General features: G+C 42.3%; 1 protein-coding gene across 1 annotated transcript in view; it reads left to right on the top strand.

The window, feature by feature from the left end:
* The window catches only part of ENPP3 (ectonucleotide pyrophosphatase/phosphodiesterase 3), a 99,055-nt gene that overhangs the window by 33,612 nt on the left and 41,065 nt on the right, over positions 1-24,378 (top strand). The window contains exons 11-16 of the mRNA XM_075554538.1: positions 301-377; positions 4,085-4,189; positions 6,705-6,833; positions 8,953-8,984; positions 10,995-11,122; positions 21,141-21,207. Of these exons, the coding sequence (XP_075410653.1) occupies positions 301-377; positions 4,085-4,189; positions 6,705-6,833; positions 8,953-8,984; positions 10,995-11,122; positions 21,141-21,207 (538 nt within the window). The remainder of the gene's footprint in view (positions 1-300; positions 378-4,084; positions 4,190-6,704; positions 6,834-8,952; positions 8,985-10,994; positions 11,123-21,140; positions 21,208-24,378) is intronic.

Genomic DNA, 24,378 nt, shown 5'->3' with positions numbered 1-24,378 from the left:
TGGCAGAACAAAGAGGCGGCAAAGCCAGAAACCAGGAAACAGAAAGGGTTGAGCCACATCAAGAGAAGTCTTTAGAACAATACACATTTTTCATAACTGAGGCATGCCAGGAAAATAGTGTCTATTTCCTGGTACGAGGTCTATCCCTTCTGCTTTGAAGTAGATGGCCTGGGTGAAAGAAGACCGGGGAGAAAGAGAAGGTGCAACCAATAGCCAGTTCTAGTTCTACGAAGCCCAAACTCCATTCATGGGTTCATTCTAAGTTGATAATGTGTTTTTCCTTTGCAATTTCACCACCAGACCCAGTTTTTACACCTTCTATGTGGAAGAGCCAGACTCTGCAGGACATAATGCTGGGCCAGTCAGTGCTGATGTAAGTCTGTTTAAAGACATTTAAATCACCCAGCCTTAGTACACTCCCCCTAACCAAAAAGTACTCTTGAATTTTCACTGAACACTTAGATGTTAAAGATACACACTGTCATTTAACTGACTCCTACTCGTAGTGGCCCAGTGCAAGGTTCCTGACACTGGAAATGCTTCTCCAGTAGAGCATCGCTGACTTTGAATGCCATTCAGCAGCCCAAGGCCTAGCCCACAGCTTCATCAAAATAGTTCTACGTCCCAAAAGGTTATTAAATATTTACATGTTACTCTTATTTCATACAGTGAAACATGAAAGCTTGATAATACACATGGCAATTCAACACGGTAGTGTGACCCATTTCAACCAAAGTCCATGTTGGTAAATCTGACCAAATTTATGCACAGTTCCATTCATGAGTTCATTGAACTTAAGCTAAAATTACTCCCCTTCTAGGCCCCTTTTGGCTCTATGTTATTAGTTATATGATTATTCAATTTGTATTTTCATTAACATGGTCTCTCAAATTGCTACTACCACTACCCTCTGACTCATAGTGACCCTAAAAACAGAGGCCTATTACTTCCTAGAATTTTCAAGGCTGTAAATCTTTTTTTCTTCTTAGATTTTTATTGGCACCTAATCTGCATGTCATATAACTCAATAGTTCAATCATTCAATCATACCACAATCGATTTTAGTGTGTTCCATCCTCACCCCCCCCCCCCCATGGTTAAATAGCCTTTTAAATGAGTTGTGTAATCACAATCAGTTCTGGCTTTCCCTCCTACCTTCATTGTTTACTCCCGAAATTCCCTCACCCCTATCTCCCACCCTATATCATCTATAAACCCTTGCTTCAGTTATTATCTCTATGCATTCACTCCTTCTGTGCTTCACAAACTGGGAAACTCAATAGAAACAGTTAAAAACAAAATCAAAATAAATTGGTAAGGATAATAATAATATAAAGAAAAAAATACAAATAATGAGTTAGAAATAAAAGATGACCCTCACTATTTAAAAAGTCAGGAGAGAAATGCTTTGTCATGGGATACTTACACCTAGAACAAATGCAGGTTGGGTCAATAGGGAGGTCAGCTGACCAAGTATCAAGCTTGATGCAGCATAATCAAGATTACAATGATCTCTGATTATAAGCCTGTTTGAGCCCCTTCCCTGTGGCTACTGGGGTCTGCCAGGGGCTTCATCTAACTAGTGACTCTGCACATGGGTTTGGGACTCCCACTCTCCCTCTACATGTTGGGTTCTCACAATTTGAGCTCTGCTACTTACCCTTCATCATATTTGACTTCTGCAACTGTCACCTTCAGCTCACACACGCTGCTGTGCTTCTTCCCGCGGACTTGGTTGAGTCCTCGCTTAGATGGCTGCTTCTTTGAATACAAGCCTTTAAGACCCCAGACCCTGTTCTAATTAACAGCCAGTCACCATCTGCTTTTTTCACCACACTTTACTGTAGCACCCTAACCTTCAGCGATCGTTTTTTGAAGGTGCGTATCGAGCAGGGCCATGTTTTCAGAACTAACTGTTCTTGAATTGGGGCTAGAATTAAGTTGGAGCCCAGAATCCATCTGCACGTTCATGGGATATGCACAACTCAGGTTTGCTTTGGTGGCCTTAATATGACATAATCAAAGCCCCATAAGACCAACTACAACAATAAGAGCAACAAACAAACAAACAAACAGAAAAAGCAGGCAAATAAACAAACAAGCTAAAGTCCCCAAAACAAAGTCCCATGGGAACAAAAAATAAATAAAACTTTGTCAATCATCCCTCTGGAGTATAAGATTGTCAATTTCCCAATGCCAAGGCTGTAAATTTTTATGGGAGCCCACAGGCCCCATCTTTCTCCCACAGATTTTAACTATAGGTCTGAAATATTGTGGGTTATTTAAAAAGTCATTTTCTTTTCTCTGATCTTCTAAATCTATGTTTTCTTGGAAATAACAGATAGCTAAAGCTCCTCTTACTCCAACAATTGTCCTCAACTGTAATTCTTTCAGCAAGTAGCTTAATTGGACAGAATGCCTTTGCCTTGCATGAGAAATGCCCTTCTTCCTCCTTTGTATGTCGACATATTTATTGATCTTTTTATTTTAATTGTTGCTTATGTTTGCTGTAAAGATTCCACAAGGCAATACTTAAGGTTGGTAATTCAAACCCAACAGCTGCTCTGTGGGAGAAAGTTGAGGTTACCTGATCCCACCAATATTTACTGCCTCAGAAACCCTGTACAGGGTCGTTATGAGTCAGCATGAACTCGAAGGCTGTGGAATACGAGCTTAAGTATAGTTTTCCACTGATATTACAATGTCTTATTCACTGAGAAAGGCCGTTCAACACACTCCATTGATATTACAGTGTCGGGCCATTTAAAAACACACAAGAGTACCAACTATAAAATTGGACTCCAATTTCACTATTCAGAGCCAATCTCTCTTATAACAGTTTGATGGGTTTCCTTATGGCTTTCTATGCATGTGTTTTCACTAAGACTGTGCTACATGGACTTGAAGACAAAATCAGGACCTTGCAACATGTATGCATGAGGTATGTATGAGCATACCTCGGAGATACTGTGAACTCGGTTCCAGACCACTGTGCTAAGACAAATATGACATGCAAGAGAGTCACACGTCTTTTGTTTCCCCAGTACATATAAATGTGTACTTGCCCTAGACTGTAGTCTATGAAGTGCGCTCTACCATGAAGAAAGGGTTTGGAATCTTGTGAGCATGACTGCAGTGTGACACGGAGACAAGAGGTGAGCACGTGCTCTCAGAAGAGTGACGCCAGGAGACGTGCTCAGCAAGACCTGCGATGCATTTCCAACTCACACAAAGCGCAATACCCTGCGAGTTCAAAAAGTGAAGCACAGTAAACTGAGTTAGGACTGTACTATTTGGTTTTCTTTGTTTCTTTTTTATTGTGTTTACCATGGGATTGTGAACATTTTCCCATGACATTTTTCTTTTAAAATCTTTGCTAATGTTTATAGAATATACCTTTGAAGAATGTGCCATGATTTCTTAGTTCCTAGATAATGTGATGAATAGCCTGGCTGGTCTCCATTTATTTGTATTCTGGTTATTTACCTCTGACCAATCCCCAGAAGTAGAGCAATTTGGTTCCCAGGTATGTAAGCTCTCTGTACATTGTTAACCTGATCCTCCAGCTAGTGTGTTACAGATCACACCACCCTTTCCTGGAACTGACACAGCTAGGCAAACATGTGCAGCTGAATTGTGTTTGTGGACGTTCATATATCTATTAGGCAGTAGTGTGTCTTCTTTTGTAAGAAACCTGGTTTAATTTGCTCTAGAACAATAATTCTCAACCTTCCTAATGCTGCGACCCTTTAATACAGTTCCTCATGTTGTGGTGATCCCCCCCAACCATAAAATCATTTTCATTGCTACTTCATAACTGTAATTTTGCTACGGTTATGAATTGGGAGGCCCTTGTGAAAGGGTCATTTGACCCCCAAAGGGGTCATGACCCGCAGGTTGCGAAATTTAGAGAATTGGTGTTGGTAAATAGGTGACATGGATGCTGGACTCTCGTGTCCTATTTCAAAGACTACAAATTTGAGTAAAGTAAAGGTGTTTAAGTTGAAATCAATTAGATAATGATTTGGTTGATTAAAACAATTCATGAATCGAATTTTAATTTCAACTTTTTTTCCATAGGTAGTTCAAGCCTTACAGTTGGTCGATAAAGCTTTTGGAATGTTGATGGAAGGCCTAAAGCAGCGGAACCTACATAACTGTGCCAATATTATCCTTTTGGCTGACCATGGTATGCTTTTTGTTATCATAAATCCAAATGCAAACCAATCCCACCGCCATCAAGTCAATTCCAACTCATAGCAATCCTATAGGAGAGAAAACAGCTTCTTGTTGTGTCTGAGACTTTAACTCTTTATCGGACCAGACAGCGTCCTCCCTCCCCTATGACGCTGCTGGTGGGTTTGGATTTATCAGTCCAGCGCTTAACCCACTGCGTCACTCCTTTTTGATATCATAGTTTACCGTGTGTTATCACGTTAAGGCGTGTACAAAAATTATAGCAATATTCTAAAGTATGCGCTTCTGGATCTAGAAGCACTTGAGTTATTTAATTTTATTGTATACAGGGAGCATCGTGGTTATTCACTGGACTGCTAGCACGAAGGTCAGCAGTTCGAAACCATCAGCTGCTCCTCGGGAGCAAGATTAGGCTTTCTAATCCCGTAAAGAGTCACAGTTGTAGAAACCCACAGGGGAAGTTCCACCCTGTCCTCTAGGGTCACACTAGGCATTGGAATCAACTTGATGGCAGTGTTTGTTTGTTTTGTTGTTTGCTAATGCATGCAAAACTAAAATAAAAACCTCTACTTCAATTATTTTAACATTTCCCTTGAAAACCCACCATGGACGCTGTAAAAATGAAGGCAAGGGCACTTGCCAGGTTTATGGAGAAGCACTTATTCAGTCACAGCAGGTGCTTTTTGGGTGGTGACTCAGTCATATCGGCTTATTGAAACGTACAACTTTGGCTAGTTTTGCCATGCTGTGTGTAATTTTTTCAGATCTCTTTTTAATTTTTGTTCGAAACCAACTTGTATGTCGCAAAAGAGCCTCAGTCTGTTCCATTTTACTTTTTCTCTTTATAGCCGTTCAGTCCAATGCTTAGATCTGATGGAGAAGGAATCAGCGGGTTTTTATGGCTGTGACCCTTTCTCTTTCTCTCTGACTTTTAATATCCTAGTTTTATTTATGTATTTATATATATATATATATATATTATTTTCCACTTTTGTTTGTAGAACCTAACAGTAGTACGTAGTTGCATACCCCATCTCAGCGAATCAGTAACCGTATCCCATTCAGCCCCTCAGATACATGTTTTTTTTGTAATCATCGTTTTCATTTACAAAGTTTTGGTCTCTCCCTGTCTCTGCTTGAGGTTAAGTCTGGATTTCATTTCATTTGAGTGTTAAAGGGAGCAGAAGGTCTGCCTCATCCTTTCCCACGTTGCACTGAAGGCCCTCCCACAATTCAAAAGCATGTGTTCATTCAGCATGTACTTCCCCCCCCCCTTCAGTTTTATTGGCATAGTGTTCACATAGCATATAATTCAATAGTTTGCTCACACGAAGAATAATTGCACACTCATCACCACAGTTAGCTCTAGGACAATTTCTCCTTCTGCTCATCGTTGTTGGCTTCCTATTCCCCCTCAGCCTCCCTTGCCACACTCCCAAGGGACATTTATCTAGTTACTCTCTCTATAGAGTTACTTAGCCTGGATTTCATATAGAGAAAAATATTAAAACAAAACAACATTAACAAGAATAACAAAACAGCTAAAAACTTCAATCAAAAAGAAGGCAGAAAATATTTAAAACCAGAACAAATTTAAATTGATCCTAAGGAAGATCAAGTCTTCTAAGCAACAAGGTAGAGAGCCAGTCCAGCGTGCATGGACCATGCATCATCCTCGCTAAATGTGCCTCTTAAAGCGCTTTGACAAACGAGCCTTCGTTTCAGCTGGGATCAGTAGTTCAACACGCGGGAGAGGGAGAAGACTTCAGCTTCAGCAGACCCTTTCCAGTGCTGCGACTGCTGAAATGTTCAGGGCTGGCGTGGAACTTTTCAAGATGGCGTGTCTAGCAGCATCTTCTCAAACAGGACATTCATGTCGTAGAGCCACCAGCTTTGGGGATGATTTTGGTTTCCACTTTCAGGTTTAAATCTCACGTCAGGGATCCCTATAAATAAGTTTAATAGGGCACAGTGCTCCAGGCTGGCCTTCCTTACCACTGAAGCCCAACTATTGTTTGTTTTACCACTTCAGAGACGGTTAGATCTGGCTATGGTGTTTGTTTGTTTGTTTGTTTGTTTTGGGGTGGGGGTAGTTATGCAGGCTACATAGCTCTAAAAAATCTGGAACCCAGAGGAATTTTAAATCCTATTTGACATTTTTTCCCTTTTGACTTACATGTTGCTTTTTTTGGGTTTAATAATATGTGCTTTCTTATGTACAGATCAGACACTCTAAGTCTTATTTAGCCTGCAATAGAGGATTTTCTTTAAAATAATTTAACAAATCTTCATTGCGCACAGGACTAATTATAACTGCCTATGTCTGATAAATACATATGAGTTTTTTCTCCATTGCCGCTAGTTTGAAGTTCTGCAAGTTAGAGTAAAATAATGGGATTCATGATTTAGATCACCGTGAAATGTAGTTTGAGATCTTGATACGATCAAAGGCCGTAGGTTGTTCCTAACTAAAAACATTCAGCATGTGATGTTTGTTTTTGATTCAGGAATGGATCAAACTTATTGTGACAAAATAGAATATATGACAGATTATTTTCCCAAAATAAACTTCTACATGTATGAAGGGCCTGCACCTCGCATCAGGTCTCGGAATATACCTCAAGACTTCTACACCTGTAAGTATAAAGAGTCCCCTGTGAAAGACAGGGCAACATGTTAGTATCTGATGCTGTGAGGGTATGAGGTGTTTTCAGGCCTATCTTCTGACCTCTGGGAAAACCATACAAAAGAAAATAAGACATTCTATATATCGGTATCATCTACAAATCCTATAGCAATAACCAATATTGCTAGGTTAAAGGGTTTTCGCTTCTTAAATCCCCAATCATTCTTCGCTTAAAATAATCTTTTATTTAATTTTTTCCAGATCATGTGGTTGTCATGGGTTGAGTCAGTTCCAACCCATAGCCACCCCGTGCACAACAACAAAAGCACTGCCCGGTCACATGCGCTCCTCCCAATCCTTCGCTGCCCATAGAGGCAGCCACTGGGGGCATCCAATCCCAGGGGCGCTTCCTCTCTCTTTTCTGCTGACCCTTTCTCAGCATGGCCTCCTTGCCTAGGGGCGCCTCCTCTGGATAAAGCACGTCTATGATACAATAATCAGGTGAAGACTCGCCACTAACAAGCACTCTAGTCATACTTCCTCCAATACCGATTCGTGTGTTCTTTTGACAGTGCACACGGCAGCCAAATATTCTTCCCCACGGCCTTAATTCAAATACATCAATTTTCCTCTGTGTCCCTTAGTCCTTGTCCAGATTTCACACACTTATTACCCGATTGAAAATACCAAGGCGTGGGCCAGGTGCCTCTTAGTGACGTCTTTGCTCTTGAGCCCTTTAAAGAGGGGTCCTGCGGCAGATCCCTCATACTGGAGACAGACGGGGCTTTCCACTCCCATGAAGACTTCAGTCTCAGACACGCACAGGGCAGTTCTGCTCTGTCCTGTCAGGTCGCCACATGTCAGAACGGACCCCACGGCAGGAAGTTCTTTTGTTTAGTTTGGGCAGTGGATGTGCCTAACGCAGTGTGCAGTTTGATTTATCGACGACTGCTTCCGAAAGCCTTAATTGTGGATCCAAGTGAAGTGAAATTGTGGAGAATGTCCATCTTTTCTTCTTGTATCACGATGTTGTTATTGATTTAGTTGTGAGGATCACGAGGCCATGTTGTTGTGGTGGTTGGGTGCCATTGAGTCCGTTCCTACCCACAGAGACCCTGTGCACCACAGAAGGACACTCCAGGACAGAGCTACACCCTCTTGCCAATGGTTCCAATGCCCGAGGAACTTGTGTGTCCGTCCGTCTTGTGGAGGTTCTTCCTCTTCGACGCCCCTCCACTTTACTTAGCACTTCTCCAGGGGCCGGTCTCTCCTCACAACATGTCCAAAGTATGTAAGAGGAAGTCTCATCTTCCTTGCCTCGAAGGAGCCCTCTGGCCGGTCTTCTTCCAAGATAGGTCGGCATGCCCTTCAAGCAGTCGATGGAAGGTGCTTTCAGTGCTCTCCAGCACCACAACTCAAATGCATCCGTTCTTCCGTCTTCCGTAGTCAGTGTCCAAATTTCATGTCCATATGAGGCAATGGAAAGCAGGATGGCTTGGGTCAGGCATAGTTTTGCCCGCAGAGTAACTTTCTTGCTTTTCAATCCTCCAAAAAGGTCTTGGGCAGCAGATTTAACTAATGAAACATTTCTTTGGATCTCTTGATGGCTGCTTTCCTGAACATTGATAGTGGATCCAAACAAGACACAATCCTGAGTAACTTCAACCTTTCCTCCATTTATCATGCTGTCACCTACTGGTCCAGTTCGGAGGATTTTGGTCTTCTTTACACTGAGGTGTAATCCATACTGATGGGGGCAATCCTCGATCTTCATCAGCAAGTGCTCCAGGTCCTCCTCACTTTCGGCAAGCAAGCTTGTGTTCTCTGCTTACCACTGGCTGCTAGTAAGCCTTCCTCCAACCCTGACGCCACGGGCTTCTTCATGCAACCCCGCGTCTCTGAGGATTTGCTCAGCATGCAGATTGAACAAGCATGGTGAGAGGATACAGCCCTGATGCCCACCGGTCCTGATTGTGAACCACACAGAACTCCCTTGGTGTGTTCACAGAAGTGCCTCTCGATTCAGTACAAGCTCCTCATGAGCACATACTCATTAACAAATGTGTCCAATCTACTGGAGTTGTTTAGATATTTGTATTCATGTGATGTGATCTTTTCTTTTGAAACAGTTAACTCTGAAGAAATTGTGAAGAACCTCACTGTAAGTATACCGTCTCCTAGAAACATTTATTTAATTTAATGCGACGGTCTTAGCAAATTTGGTTTCAGATGATACATTATAGATAAATTTATTCTGTGTTTGAGTCAAAGCCACTGGTGATATATTTTTCTTAACCCCTCTGCTTACATTATTTTCAATGTATACCTTCAGTTGCTTCCATCTTCGTTGTCTCGGTTTTGGAAGTGACACCACGAGAGGAAGTTAGTGTGGGATCACTATAGCTCCGATGCCCAGTTTTTACCACATCCCAAAGGCTGTTCACTGTGCTTCAGACAACTTCGCTTTTTCTTCTTTTGTGTGTGACTTACTATCAGAAAAATCACAGATTCTTATTGATTTTTTGGTACTGATTAGAAAAATTCTCTTCTTACTTCCAAAATGGAGATAGTTGCAACCACTTTTGATTGGTTCTCCTATTCTGGTTTTGAACAGGACAGAGTTGAGATAGGTTCAAAGCAGGGTCCTATCTGTTAGAGACACTGGAAATGCTTTCCGATGGTGATTTTAATTGCTACTACTTGAAGTATTCACAAGTATGCATCTTGTACATAGGGAATTTATGAGTTCGATATTGCTTGGAATGAACTAAATTTAGTTGAAGGTAGTATACAGGTACAGTAAAAATCTTGAGGATGGTTTTGGAAGATAAAAGAAAATACTGGATAAAAATGTTTAATATAATGTGGAACCTATTATAAGTTTGAAGGTCTAATGACAAATAGAACAAAAATCCTTCAGTGTTTTAATCACTCCCACTTTCCCTTAGACTGGTTAATATACTGATCTTTGGGAGTACACATGAGGGAAAAATAATGATAAATAAAAAAGGAGAAAAGAAAACCAAGGAAAGAAAGAAAACAAGGAAGAAAAAATTGGCAAAAGCACATCTGTAACAATTAGAATTTTCTTTACTCTTTCATTTTATAACTACGTCTCTCTGCTCTCTCATATTATTTTAAATTGTGTTTATTACATTTCATCTCTTCTCATACGTTGTCTTATGTAAGTTGAGCATAGGTACCACCGACAAAGGCTTATTAGTACGATGAGATATTGAGGTTTACAATTAATGAGAAAAGTAGGGAAATGGAAAACAGTCATTTTGCTTATGTTTTTACCTTTATGTTTAATTTTTCCCTTGTTTTTCAAAAAGGTTCTGAAGGACCATAAAGTTCTCCTGTTGTTTGATTTCCCATTTACTCATTTTTTATGTGAATGGATACCAAGGTGATTTGAACTTCACAACGTTTTTCAAACATACCACCTGGTTACAGCAATCATTTTAAAGAAACAATATGTTATACCAATTTTGACACGATCACCAATTCCTTACAAAAAGGAGACAATACTAGGTTTCAAAAGCTCTTTCCTCTTGACTTGAAGATGAAGCAAATTGGGGTGTTTAAAGGATCAACTGAGTCAATGGTGAAACAATTCTTGGTTTACTTATACTGATTTAAAAGTGTTTACCCATATCTACTGTTATTTTATGTGCCTTTCATATGTAATTTAGATTCAAACGTTGCAGTGAACTCCTAAATCTAGACTTCCTGCTTATAGTCTCTGCCCAAGGAAAAAGAGACGATTTATGGGAGTTTAAAATATATACACCAAGGGGCAACAGTTTGAGCCTCTCAGCCGCCCCTCTGGGGTAAGCTGCAGCAGCGGGCTTCCGTAAAGATTTCATCAAACTCTCATTCCCGGATTCTGACTCAGAGAGGACCCGGGCCGTTTCTGAGGCTGTAACTATTTCCTGGAGTTGATAGCTCCCACGGAGCGGCTGGTGGATTCGAACCACTGACTTTGTGGTTAGCTTCGCCCGTAGCTCCACCAGGGCTTTGAAAACACTACGGGCAGTTCGACTGCCCGTCAGGTTATTGAGTCAGAATGGGCTTAGCCTCACACAACAAGAAATCGGCTTAGAAGACGAACTTGCTGAACTGGCTTGCCTCCTCCATGTTTCATAAAGAAAAACGCCTTCTTTTTCAGTGCCGAAAGCCTGGCCAGCATTTCAAACCATATTTGACTCCCGATTTGCCCAAGCGACTGCACTACGCCAAGAATGTCCGGATCGACAGAGTCCATCTCATGGTGGATCGGCAGTGGCTGGCCGTGAGGTCTGGGCTCTATTTGTTTATCTCATGACGTTTTTGACAGCCGCTCTCATTACCAGTGTGCTTAACCCTCTTCTGCGGCTACGTTCACATCTTTTTCCTGTGTGTTGACATTTTCTTGACCTTTCCGGAACCATTAGATTAGCGACGGCAGCTTCCCGAGCTTCACGGCATACATGAGAATCAGGCAGCGTCTGAGACTCTCCCACCTGTCTGCTGGTCACTCTCCAGGCTGGTACTCAGTCAGTAACTAGATTTCTTTAAAATCTTTGTCATCATGATAATTTTTAAAATAAGGAACCATTCTTAGTCCAAGCTACACAATTAGGTATATCATTTATTTATTTATTCTAATTATAATTATGATCCATGTTGACTATTGAGCAGTTGCAAAATTTGAGAGTGCTTGAAAAAAAAGAAAAAAAAGGAATCTTTTCATCCGGGAAAACCAGTGGAGTCAGCCAAATGGGATTGACTGCTCTGGGTGTGCCAGGCCCTGCTGCAAGAGCTTGGGACGCCCACTTGGTTTCCGCCTCCGTGGAGGACACACTGCCCTGACACTGTCAAGAGACCAGTAAACAAGTAAATAGACACTTCCTGGTTAATACATTGTGGAGGTCTGGCCTGGTGGCGCTGTGGTTAAGTGCTCAGCTGCTAACCCAAAAGGTTGGCAGTTCAAACCCACCAGCCACTCTCCTGGACAGAAATGAGGCCGTCTGCTTCCATCAGGATTACAGCCTTGGAAACTCTGGGCACTTCTTCTGTTTCCTGTGGCATGACTATGAGTTAGAGTCAACTCAATGGCTATGGGTTTTGTATATTTTTAGTAGCTAAATTAATGCTTCCTATTTCCGTACTTCATGCTAGTGTTCTTTCCTGAGTACATGATCATCTTGAGTGTAGCTCCCTGGCTTCCTTTACATTGTGCTATAAACTCTCGCTCACTGCCATTGAGGCAATGCTGACTCACATGCGCCATATAGGACAGGGTATGATCGTCCTTGTCAGTGTCCTAGACTTAACTATTTACAGGAGTAGAAAGCCCCGATTTTCTCCCCAGCTGTATACCAGGAGGAGGCCAGTCCCATGGCTCCCAGACGGTTACTGCTATCAATGAGTTGATTCTGACTCGTAGAGGCCTTGTAGCACAGAGGACTGCTCCCTATAGTTTCTGAGGCTGTAAATCTTAATGGGAGCAGAGAATCTCATCTGCCTCCCATGAAGTAGCTTGTTGAGTTTGAACCACCAACCGTGCAGCCCGATGTTTAACCCATGGTACCACCAAGATTCCATTTGGAACAGAAGAGTGACTGAGAGACATAGTGTACAAAGAAAGAAATGGAAAGAAGCCAAGAGAACTGAGTTCTAAAATAAGTGGGCAAGGACCTGGGAATTCGACAGAGGCTGGTTTATAAGATAGTTGTCAGGGAGCCTTGGTTATGCAATGGGCTGCTAATTGCAAGGTCAGCAGTTTGAATCCCCGAAGGATCTTCCTGCTCTCATCAAGATTTACAGCCTGGGAAACCTCCTGCAGCAGTTCGACTCTGTCCTGTAGACTCACTTTGAGTCAGAATTGACTCAAAGGTTTAATTTTTTTTCTTTTCTTTTTTTGGTACTGCTGCAGTTGTTACACTTGGGCTGCTAACCACACAGTCAGCAGTTCGAAGCCACCAGCAGCTCTGTGAGAAAAAGATGAAGCTTTCTATTTCAATAAAGAGTTACAGTCTCAGAAACCCACAGGGACAGTTCTACTCTGTGCTATTGTGCTACTATGAGTTGTAATTTTCTCAATGGCAATGAGTTTGGTTTTGATTTTGGTAATACAGTCAAGCAGGAGACTTAGGTCAGAGAATGTGTAGTTCCACATTTGACCACTAGATGGCACTGGCCTCTTTGGGATGGGGCTTCAAAGCTCTTAATGGGGTTGTACTGTGGCTGAGGGCAAAATTCTCACACACAAAAAATGGTTAGTTATTTATTTAAAATACATAAGTAATATAAACTGTCACTATGACTAAGCACATAGTATTGCAGCTAATTTATATATAGTATACATTAAATATATGCTCATCTGTATACATATTAAGTACGTACTTCAAGGAGGATATGTTTTTCAAATATTTACATTTAAGAATATGATCTCAAAGACATTAGAAGGTCACTTGTGCTGCCTGTCCACCTGACAACATGACCTACATGTCATCGAAGGAGAGCTTAGTCATCTGATTGCCTCAGATTAGTAACTTATGCTTTTTTAACAACTAGCAGTAATTTGAAAGAAACTTCAAGGCCTGGCTCCTCTACTAACTAGTTATGAGAAGTTGGACAAGTTATATTCTTTATCTGGAACAAAAAGCAAGGCTGGTTTTATTAGTCTCTGGCTAGTAGCATGCAAGGGAAACTGATTTTACATCAGTCGACTCTCTCCTAGGTTCACTCGATCTCACTTTAGAATTTTACCTATTTCCCGAGTAACAGTGTACGGTCCCATGGATAACTAGACTAGACCACCTTTTCAAACCTATAGCTAATGGTATCCCTAAGTGTAATCTGTTTTCGTATCATTAGTACCCTCCCTTCACCTAACATGTGTTAGATTTTATTGATGTGAGAGAAAGGGGACCCGGTGTCACAAAGCTTCAATAGGCGGCTGCAGTTTGAGCCCACTCACCGTTCCTGTGGGAGTAAAGTCTAGTGGCCCGTTCCTGTAAAGAGCACAGCCTGGCAACCCCTCTGGGAAGTTCTATTGTGTAACAGGTTCTCGTTGATTAAAAATTCGACTTGATGGCACTTACCAACAACCATTAGTTAAGGTGTTATTAAAGTGCTCTCTTAAAGACCATAAATAATAGATTCTTTTAGGATCCAAAAAACAACAACAAACCAACTGAGTCGGTCAGGACTCATTGTGACCCTAGAGTTTCAAACAGGCTGCAAATCGTTCTGGGTGTAGACAACTTCATCTTTCGCTCAAAGACTGGCTGGTGGGTTTGAACAGATTATCTTACAGTTAGCAGCCCATTGTCTAGCCCACAGAGACTCCGGGGGTCCTTTCTTTTATATTAAAACTCACTGCTATCAGGTTGATTCTGACTCATAGGGACCCTGTGGGACAGGGTAGAACTGCCCCTTTGGGTTTCCAAGACAGTAACTGATCATTCTCTCACAGAGTGGCTGATGGTTTTGACCGCCCACGCATGCTCATCCACAGCACCCCCAGGGGCCCTAGGGGAGCAGATGGCCAGGCAGAAATGTCAAGGAACATCAGCGAGTGCCCCTGGCAGGGATAGTTTCTTATTTGTGATTTGACGCCATAGGCAGGGTTGGTTTGTGCACCGTACAGAGGTGCCCAGTTAACAAGGGGAGTGGTGGGTAAAACTTCACCCTGGGCAGCTCCCTAAGCCATGGTGGGGCCCGGGTTTGCAGTAGTGATAGCTTTTCTCTGCTGCGATCATGTGCTTTCCTCGCCTTGCACACCCCACACTGTATTTGCCAGGAGGTCTAATTGTTCAGCCTGGAATGGGGAGACACCTTTTTTAAAAGTCATTTTATTGGGGCTCATACAACTCTTATCACAATCCATACATACATCAATTGAGTAAAGCACCCTTATACATTCGTTGCCCTCATCATTCTCAAAATTCGCCTTCCACTTGGGTTCCTGGAATCAGCTCATTTTCCTTTTTTCCCTCACCCTCACTCCTCCATCCCTCATGAACCCTTAATAATTTATAAATTATTATTTTATCTATCTTACACTGCCCAGCATCTCTCTTCACCCATTTTTCTGTTGCCCATCCCCCAGAGAGGAGGGTATATGTAGATCCCCGAGATCGGTTCTCCCTTTCTACCTCCCCTTCCTTCCCGGTATTGCCACTCTCACCACCGTTGGTCCTGAGAGGGTTCATCTGTCCTAGATTCCCTGTGTTTCCAGATCCTAACTGTACTGCTGTGCATCCTCTGGTCTAACCAGGTTTGCAAGGTAGAATTGGGATCATGATAGTTAGAGGGGAGGAAGCGTTTAAGAACTAGAGGAAAGTTGTGAGTTTCATTATTACTACACTGAACACTGAGTGACTCATTTCCTCCCCACTACCCCTCTGCAAGGGATGTCCAGTTGTCCTACAGATGGGCATTGGGTCCCCATCATCCACTCCCCTATTTCACAATGATATGATCTCTCCCCCCCTGCCTTTGTTGCTTGAAACCTGGTCCCCTTGGTCCTTCATGATCACACATGTTGGCGTGCTGTTTCCATGTAGGCTTTGTTGCTTCTGGGATAGATGGCCGCTTGTTTACTGTCAAGCCTTTAAGTCCCCAGACACTATATCTCTCAATAGCTGGGCACCATCAGCCTTCTTCACCACACTTACTTATGCACACATTCGTCTTCAGCGTTTATGTGGGGAAGATGATCACACAATGATGACTTTTGTTCTTTGTTATCTGCTACCTGATCCTTTCAACACCTCGTGTTCACTTAGGCTGTGCGCTTCTTCTCTGTGGGCGTTGTTGCTTCTGAGCTAGATGGCCGCTTGTTTGTCTTCCAGCTTTTAAGACCCCAGATGCTATATCTTTTTGATAGCCAGGCACCATCTGCTTTCTTCACCATGTTTGCTTACGTACACGTCTGTCTTCAGTGATCATGTCAGGAAGGTGGGTATCATGGAATGACCATTTAGCTGAGCAAGGTGCTATTGTATTGAGGGAGTGCGTGTGAGGAGGCCCAATGTCCACCTGCTACCCTACTACTGAACCTATAAATATATGCACATAGGTCTATTTCCCCCATAATCATAAATATATTTACATATGTACATGTCTGTATTTAGGCTTCTATGTATGCCCTTTGCCTCCTATGCCGTTCCTCTATTTCCTTACGCTTTCCTCCTGTCCCACTACCATGTTCAGCCTTCATTCTGGTTTCAGTAATTCCTCTCAGTTATCTTGCCCTTGGTCACTCCCTACCAGTCCTCTCATCCCCTCCCTCCACTGGTTTTGAACCACTCATTGTTCCCTTGTCCCTGGGTTACCCAACACTGGGGAGACACCTTTTAAAAGAGACAGCAGCCGTGGGTTCCATGGGAATAAAATGAGAGAACAAGAACTCAATTCCAACAGTCGAGAGTACACAAATGCACCCAGCGAATGAATGTACCCTTCGCAAGGTCAACCTCATCTGCTCCTCCTCACGCGTGAGCTTTTATTTTGAAGCAAGTTGGAGACCAAGGGTCAATGGTAACTCAGCAGAGGCTGGGGGTGCATCAAGCAAGATTGGTCTTTCCGAGAACCCCTTGGGTTGCTACATGGAAGCGGTGGCCAGAATAAGAAGGGAGACCAAAAGTGACTCCACAGTCCTCATCAATATGACAGCTCCCATGGGAACTATGGAGCTGTGAGGTTGGCGATATCAGACTAGGTACATGGCATAGCATTAACACAATATGTAGAGTTACTTGTGACTCCATTTTTCTAGAATAGTCCTTGTCATGTTTATAATGGTGTGTCCCATATGTTCCTCAGGGTGCACTAACATGTTCATCACTGATAATATAGTGTTTTATAGGATTATGGTGGTGTGTGTGTGTGTGTGTGTGTGTGTGTGCGTGTGTTTTGGGAAGGAAGAGTCTGAAGACAGGGTGACCAATTGGAAAACTTGTTTAAGTGCGAGGTAATGAGAACCTGGCTTAGGGTGGTGATAATGGAGGAGGAAGGGAAGTGACAAGTGGGAAAATTAGGACAGAGAAGGGATTGATAGAATCTTGGCAACCAGCATTTGGGTATCGGGGAGACTTGCTCATTGCCTGCTCATGTCATTGCCCAGCTGGGGGAGGGAAACTCAGCTGCATTAACAAGATGTAGGAACGATCATCGAGAATTTGTTCCACACAATTCCACCTAGGACTTGGAAATTGAGCTAAACGCTGACAGATAAGATCAATTTCTCCTCACCAAACAGCAGTCTCTATTTTTCCATATGTAATTTCCAGATCCCAATTAATGGTTGAAAGCAGAAACATGTACAATTAAAGGTGCAAATTTCTAAAGTATTCACTTGGAAAACAAAGGAAAACACAGGTATACCTCGGAGGTAGCGTGAGTCCCCTTCCGGGCTACTGTAATAAAGCGGGTATTGCAGTACAGCAGTGGCACAGATGTTTACATGTCCCCGTTCATATAAAAATCGTGCTTACATAACACTGTCTCCTTGGCATATTGTAGCCAAAAGCAAACTCACGACCATCACGTCGATGCCGACGCAGAGCCACCATGTAGGACAGGTTACAATGGCCCTGTGCGTTTCTGAGACCAGCTCTTGAAGGGAATAGAAAGGCTCTCCTTTCTCTTATGGAGAGGCTGGTGGTTTCAAACTGCCCACCTTGTGGTTAGCAACCCAATGTGTAATGACTACGCCATCAAGGCCCCAGCATTACGAACAAGTGTGAAATATTGTAAGAATTATCAAAATGCCGCACAGACACACCACGTGAACACGAGCCATTGGAAGAATGGTCCCAACAGACCGGCCTGGTGGCGGGGCTGCCACGGGCTTCAGGCTGTGGAAACAGGCGCTGCGAGCACCCGGCAGGGAAGGACAGAAGGCAGAGCTCACAAAGCAGATCCTTTTGATGAACAACGGGTTTACTCTCTATGTCTGGATGATATTCTGTGATATTTATCAGATTGATTTTGAAAAACAATTTTTGACTAAATTGGGTTGGAAAGTGGAAATATAAAAAGCATTTTGTTTTCTTTTTTTTCCGAAAATAGAACAGATGAAGGATACTTTTTTTTAGAAGCTTTAATTAATGATTCAGGTTCAAAAGATCATTTTCTTTCTTTCATCTATGGAGGCTGTAGTTTCCCACATAGAAATTAAAACTTAATTATTCCTAATCAAAAAGTTTCTATATCCTCAGCGGCACCAGTTGCCATAGATTTGATTCCGACTCATGATATCTTCCTGTGTGTCCATGGGAACTGGGTCGCATGGCACATATTGTGCCGGACTTTTCACAAGTAGGACTTGGCCACGCCTCTTTATCCCCAGTGCCCTTGAGTGGGCTCAGATGTCTAACGCTCTGGGGAGTCACTGCCACGGGATGTGTGTACATCATGCAGGAACTCCTTAGTGACCTATGCAATGAAAGTAAAATGTTTCACAAATACGTTTTGCCTCGTGCTGGTAACTTCATTCAGAGATAGTACTCATTCTGTTCTGGGCTAGCAGAGGAAAGCGACTGTCGCAGGACAGCCAGTCACACAAATGTTCTATTTCCTAGTTTTATTCCAACTTGACTGGAATAAACAGAGATAAGAACATGACCTGGCTCGCTGAAGGTACCAATTTATAGCCCTTCATAAAGGACAACTCTTCCTTTCCCAGCGCAGGTGTTGTTTTTAGCTACTCTTTCTTCCCTCTTTTAGCAAGACCTGAGAATGGGTAGGCCAGAGTTTTAACTTCTTTGAGGTTTTTTAAAAAAAATAATGTTATTGGGGAATTGTACAACTCTTATCACAATCCATCCATCCATTGTGTTGAGCACATTTTTACATTTGTTGCTGTCACCATTTTCTTTCTTTTTTTCCTTAGATCATTTTATTGGGGGCTCTTACAACTCTTGTTACAATCCATACATCAATTGTAGCCAACATATTCATACATCTAGTCCCATACATCTTTTCTAGACGTTTACTTTCCATCGATCCCTTGGGATCAGCTGCCATCATCATTCTCAAAACATTTTCTTTCTACTTGAGCCCTTGGTATCAGCTACTCACTTTTCCATCTCCCACCCCCACCTTCCCTCCCTCTTGAACTCTTGATAATTTATCTTTTTTTTTTTCATGTCTTACACTGACCAATGTCTCCCTTCACCCACTTTCTGTTGTCCATCCCCCTGGAAGGAGGTTACAGGTAGATCATTGTGATTCTTTCCCCCTATTTCCCCCACCTCTCCTTTACCCTCCTGGTATGGCTACTCTCATTATTGGTCCTGAGAGGTTTGTCTGTCCTGGATTCCCTGTGTTTCCAGCTCTTATCTGTACCAGTGTACATACTCTCATCTGAATTGGAATCAAGATAGTGGGGGTGGGGGGAAGAAGCATTAAAGAACTAGAAGAAAGTTGTATGTTTGATTGTTGCTATCCTGTACCCTGACTGGCTTGTCTCCTCTCTGCGACCCTTCTGTAAGGGGATGTCCAGTTGCCCACAAATGGGCTTTGGGTCTCCACGCCACATTCCCTCTCATTCACTATGATAAGATTTTTTGTTCTGGATCTTTGATGCCTGATACCTGATCCTATCAACACCTCATGATCACACAGGCTGGTATGCTTCTTCCATGTGGGCTTTGTTGCTTCTCAGCTGGATGGCCGCTTATTTATCTTCAAGCCTTTAAGACCCCAGATGTTATATATTTTGATATTAAGGCACCATTAGCTTTCTTCACATTTGTTTATGCACCTGCTTTGTCTTTACCGATAATGTCAGGAAGGTGAGCATCATGGAATGCCAGTTTAATAGAACAGAGTGTTCTTGCATTGAGGGCATACTTGAGTGGAGGCCCAATGTCCATCTGCTACCTTAATACTAAGTCTATAAATATATGTACATAGATATAGTTCCCTATCATCATATGCATGTCTATCTAGATAAGATAGGTGGGATAAACAATCTGGAGGAGAAAACAATGGGGCCAACAGTTCTGGGGGGCCATGGGAGAGGGGGAGGTGGGTGAAGGAAGTGGGTGTTAACAAACCCAGGGCAAGAGAACAAGTGATCTAAAATCGATGGTGAGGAAGTTATGGGAAGCCTGGTGGGGCTTGATGAAGGGCAATGTAACTGAGAGGAATTACGGAAATCCGAATGAAGGCCAAACTTGATAGTGGGACAAGAGAAAAATAAAAGGAAATAGAGGAAATAACCAGGAGGCAAAGGACATTTATAGAGTTTTGTTTTTAAACTGAGTAGGAATCAGTTGTACATTTTTAAAGGTAATCTTTTCAGACAATGACAATTTTTAGTACTCTTTACAGTTGATCCCCCAGTATGAATATATATTCATGTGTACTTGCTCCAACTTGGAAGGCAAAGGAGAAATAGCTCATTAAGAGTAACTTTTAGAAATAGGTATCTGAGCCGTTCAAAAGCCAAATTTATAACCTTTGATTATAAGTTGCTTTGAAAACTCTAGGTTTATGTGATTGAACTATGGAATGGTATGATGTCTGGATTACCTCCTAATGAAGTGGTTTTGGGGGGAAAATCTCTTTAGTTATCTTGTTCTTTCTTTCTTTTTAGTATAGACGCTATTGATACAATTGCTGACCTTGCTCACTTCAACAATGAATATTCAAAAAAGTTGGCCAAAGGCAAATTCATTAAACAGGATGACTCAAATAACAGACAGTGCGCATAGCCCATGAAAGAAAATCCCCCAAATTAAAAATAAACTCTGCCTTTAGGGAATATATGGCGTCTCTGAACAAAATGTTTCCATTAACCTATCTTGAGTATTCTTTATTCACACTCATATGTTTTCCTTAGATATACCCACTGTAAAATAGAAATTATTATTTCTTCCCATCCTGAAGATTTATTCATATAGCACTAAAATCCTCAAAGTAGCATGAATCAAACTACTGGTAATTATGCATTCTTTGAGAGGTACAGAAGAGCATGAAGATGATATAGCTCTCTGTCTCTGCCTCTCTGTCTCTCTCTCTACATATATATAGATATGCAGACACATATACATTCCATTGCAGTTACTTTATATCCAAAATTCAGAAGACTTGAATTCTATCCCTAGACCCTGAAATACCCTTGCTATTTTGCTTACTCCTCTATGGTTGTATATTTTGACATGGTAGTAAGTATATTTATGTTGCTTTTGAAAGAAAAAAAATCTTGCTTAAACAACACCAGAAGCTACATAAAAATCGACTCAAGCTGATTTTCAGCAGAGGTTTAAGCTAGCGTATAAGATCACAGAGTAATCTCCGTATTTCTTTGTAGGAGTAAAGCATATACGTTCTGTGGAGGAGGCAATCATGGTTATAACAACGAGTTTAAGAGCATGGAGGTGAGTTACTTGCATTTTTTGAACACATGTTTGTTGAGCACCTACATTGTGATCGATACTGCCCAAGGCACTTGAATACCTCTGGTTAGAAGACAAAGATTCTGAGCATCAAGTGACTTTCATTGTAGCTGGGGATATGGATACTAAGCACAATATATAAACACATATAACCCTGTGACAGAGTGCGTTAGGTAATAGATGTCATGGGCAGAAGGGGAAAGCGGGGATCGGGAGTGTTTCAGGGTAGCATGGGGACAGAACAGGGTTTTAAAGATGCATTTTGAGAAAAGGACATTTGAGCAGAGACTTAAAGAATATGAAAGAATTACCCTTGGAATATCCCAGGAGCCAATGCCTCGGAGGCAGAATTCACAGCCAGGACAAAACGCCCAGGGTGGGATGTGTCCAACAGGTAGGCCCCTGGACTCTTGAGTGCAGCAGATTTGCCAGTAGTGGGCCGAGGACTGGGAAGAGCTTTTATTTGCCTGGATATGTTAAGTTTCAAATAGCTGCAAGACTGGATTTAATTGGTCATTACTGAGAAAGTCTGTCGTGAGGATTAAAATCATTGAATTTTAGGCCTCATTAATGATTTAAAGATCAGCAACTAGATAAGATGTCCGGGGATTGAAACTAGATCGAGAAAAGGACCAGGCAAGGAACCCTGAAGCAAGCAATTTACTGGTAAAAAAAATAATAGCGCCTGGCTGTAGCCACTGGTAAGGAGGAATGGAACCAGGGATGTGTGGTATCAGGGGAAGAAGGTGTATGGAGGTGCCCACTGTCCTATGCCGCTGGGAGCTCCTCTGTAGGCTGATTCATTATTTTTTCAAACTAATTGTCTCACCTAAATCTCTACATAATCCAAACAAACAAACAAACAAACTTACTGCCATCTAGTCGATTCTGACTCATAGGACAGGGTAGAATTGCCTCTCTAAGTTTCTGAGACTGTAACTGTTTCTGGGAGGAAAAGTCCCCGTCTTTCTCCTGAGGAGGGGCTAGTGGTTTTGAACTAACGGCCTTGCAGTTAGCAGCCCAATTCATAACCAGTATGCCACCAGAATCCTAATCTCTAGATAAGACAGCGCTTTCTATTAAGTAGGGCACCATGAGTTTATGAGAATTTAGTTAATTATTGCAAGAAAAACCCATGCCTCAAATTCTTTCCGATTATCTGGGGAGAAAAAAAATATGTGTGTCACTGTTTGCTTTTTAACTTTTTATTATGATTTTAGTGAATGTTTACAGAGCAATCCATTCTCCATTCGGCAATGCGTGTACATTTTGTTTCATTATATTAATTGCGATCCCCACAATGCAACAATACTCCTCCCACTTCCTCCACGAGTTTCCTGTGTCTATTCATCCTGCTTTCCTCTCTGTCTTCTGAACTTGGCCCCTGTTCAAATGCTGCCTTTTTGATCTCCTAGGACGGGTTGTTTTAAGGACTAGGCACCTCCCTGCTGTTACTGGTCACTTTGTAGGCCTAGTGTTGAAAGGTGGGTGGGGTGGGGATTCAGTTCCAGGGCTGAAGGGTGACAAAGGGCGGTCGTCTCAGGGTCCCACCACTATGGACCTGGAAGGCCAGGTTTCAACTGTGAGCCTGCTCTTACCATATGGTGCTTCTTTTTGTTCTACAATTTTCTCCCACTCTGCAGCATCTTCCCTTGTGATCCCTTTCAGAGTGGTTGGTAGTAACAGCTCAGGGGCATCGAGGCTCAGGGGCTCAATAGTCCTTTGAACTAATGATTTCCATGAGTCTAATTTCCATCACTCTTCTCTGCTGCTAGGGGTGGGGGGTGTGGGGCATGGTGTGGAGAAGAGAAAACCAATCGTTACACCACCGATACCCTCTCACAAGCTTTGAAGACTAGAGTGATTTCTTAAAGCTATATGTTTTGTCAGTTTACCTTGATGTCCCCCAAGATGTCCTAAGCCCCCTGGCCCAGCAACATTCTTTCTCAAGGTCTTTGGTTAGGATTAAGGTTTGGGGATGGGTGGGGGAAGGAGGGTACAAAGAGGAACTGATACCAAGGGCTTAAATAGAAAGAAAATGTCTTGCAAATGATGTTGGCAACATATGTACAAATGTGCTTGATGCAATTGATGTATGGTAGGAGCCCCCAATAAATTTATTTATAAAATAATAATTTTAAAAAGGTTTCATAACTTTTCGCCTCATGTGCCCTAGCATATTCATGGATATATTTGCAGGACCCATAAACAAACACATATGTGCAAACACCCTCTGTCAGACCGATCCACATGCATGAGTGCACTTCTAGTCCCTTTCCACATTCATCTATTTAGCATGCGTATCCCTGTGTATCCACATGAGATCGTGGTTATCATTATTGCAGAGAAAGGAACCTTGGCGGTGTGATTGCGTAGGCATTAGACTGCTGACCACACAGTGGGCAGATCAAACCCACCAGTCAAACCTTGGGAGAAAGTTGAGGCTGTCTGGTTCTGTAAATATGTACAGTCTTGGAAACCCCATCTGGGTTTGCTATGAGTCAGAATCGAGTTGGGGCACAGGCTCTTGATTTCTGCAGGATTATGTGATGGTATATGCCGCTGTTGCCTTTCACTCTTAATCACGTCCCAGCGTGCTCCTTCGCCATCACCGTCCCCTTATTGCATCTCATTTGCATTTACCCTCTAGTTAGTGACTTGCCTCACCTTCCCTTACCACTCCTGCTAACTTTCAAAGAATGCTTCCTTTGGTGTAAAAAACTTTTTCTTGAATTTTCACAATAGTGCATTCTCACAGTACTTGTCCGCTTATGACAGGGCCGCCCATGCCACTAGGTGCTCCGCAGATCTGTAGTCATTCTTTCACGGCGGTGCAGTTTTCCGTGTGCATATGGACCGCGACCTGTAGTCCGGTCAGCTGTTGATGGGCACTCCTGTTGTTTCCATTAATTCGTTATTGTGAACAGCGCTGCAGTGGGCATGGGTGTGCATCCATCTATTTGTGTCGCAGCTCTTGCTACAGACACCACTGCTAAAAAGAAGGAATTGTTTCTGGAGATTTGACACTTTTCTTTAGGTTATTTATCATCTAAAGCAATTAAATTTGTTATAAATCATGTCACTTGGTTAGTGTTAATGAAGTATGCAGCAAAATAATTAGGTTTCTTTTTCCTGAAAGTAAAGGGGAGACAC

The sequence above is a fragment of the Tenrec ecaudatus genome, chromosome 7 (genome assembly GCF_050624435.1).
Source record: "Tenrec ecaudatus isolate mTenEca1 chromosome 7, mTenEca1.hap1, whole genome shotgun sequence".
Lineage (NCBI taxonomy): Eukaryota > Metazoa > Chordata > Mammalia > Afrosoricida > Tenrecidae > Tenrec > Tenrec ecaudatus.
Note: the sequence above shows the minus strand (reverse complement) of the source record. Positions and strands in the feature narration are given on the sequence as shown.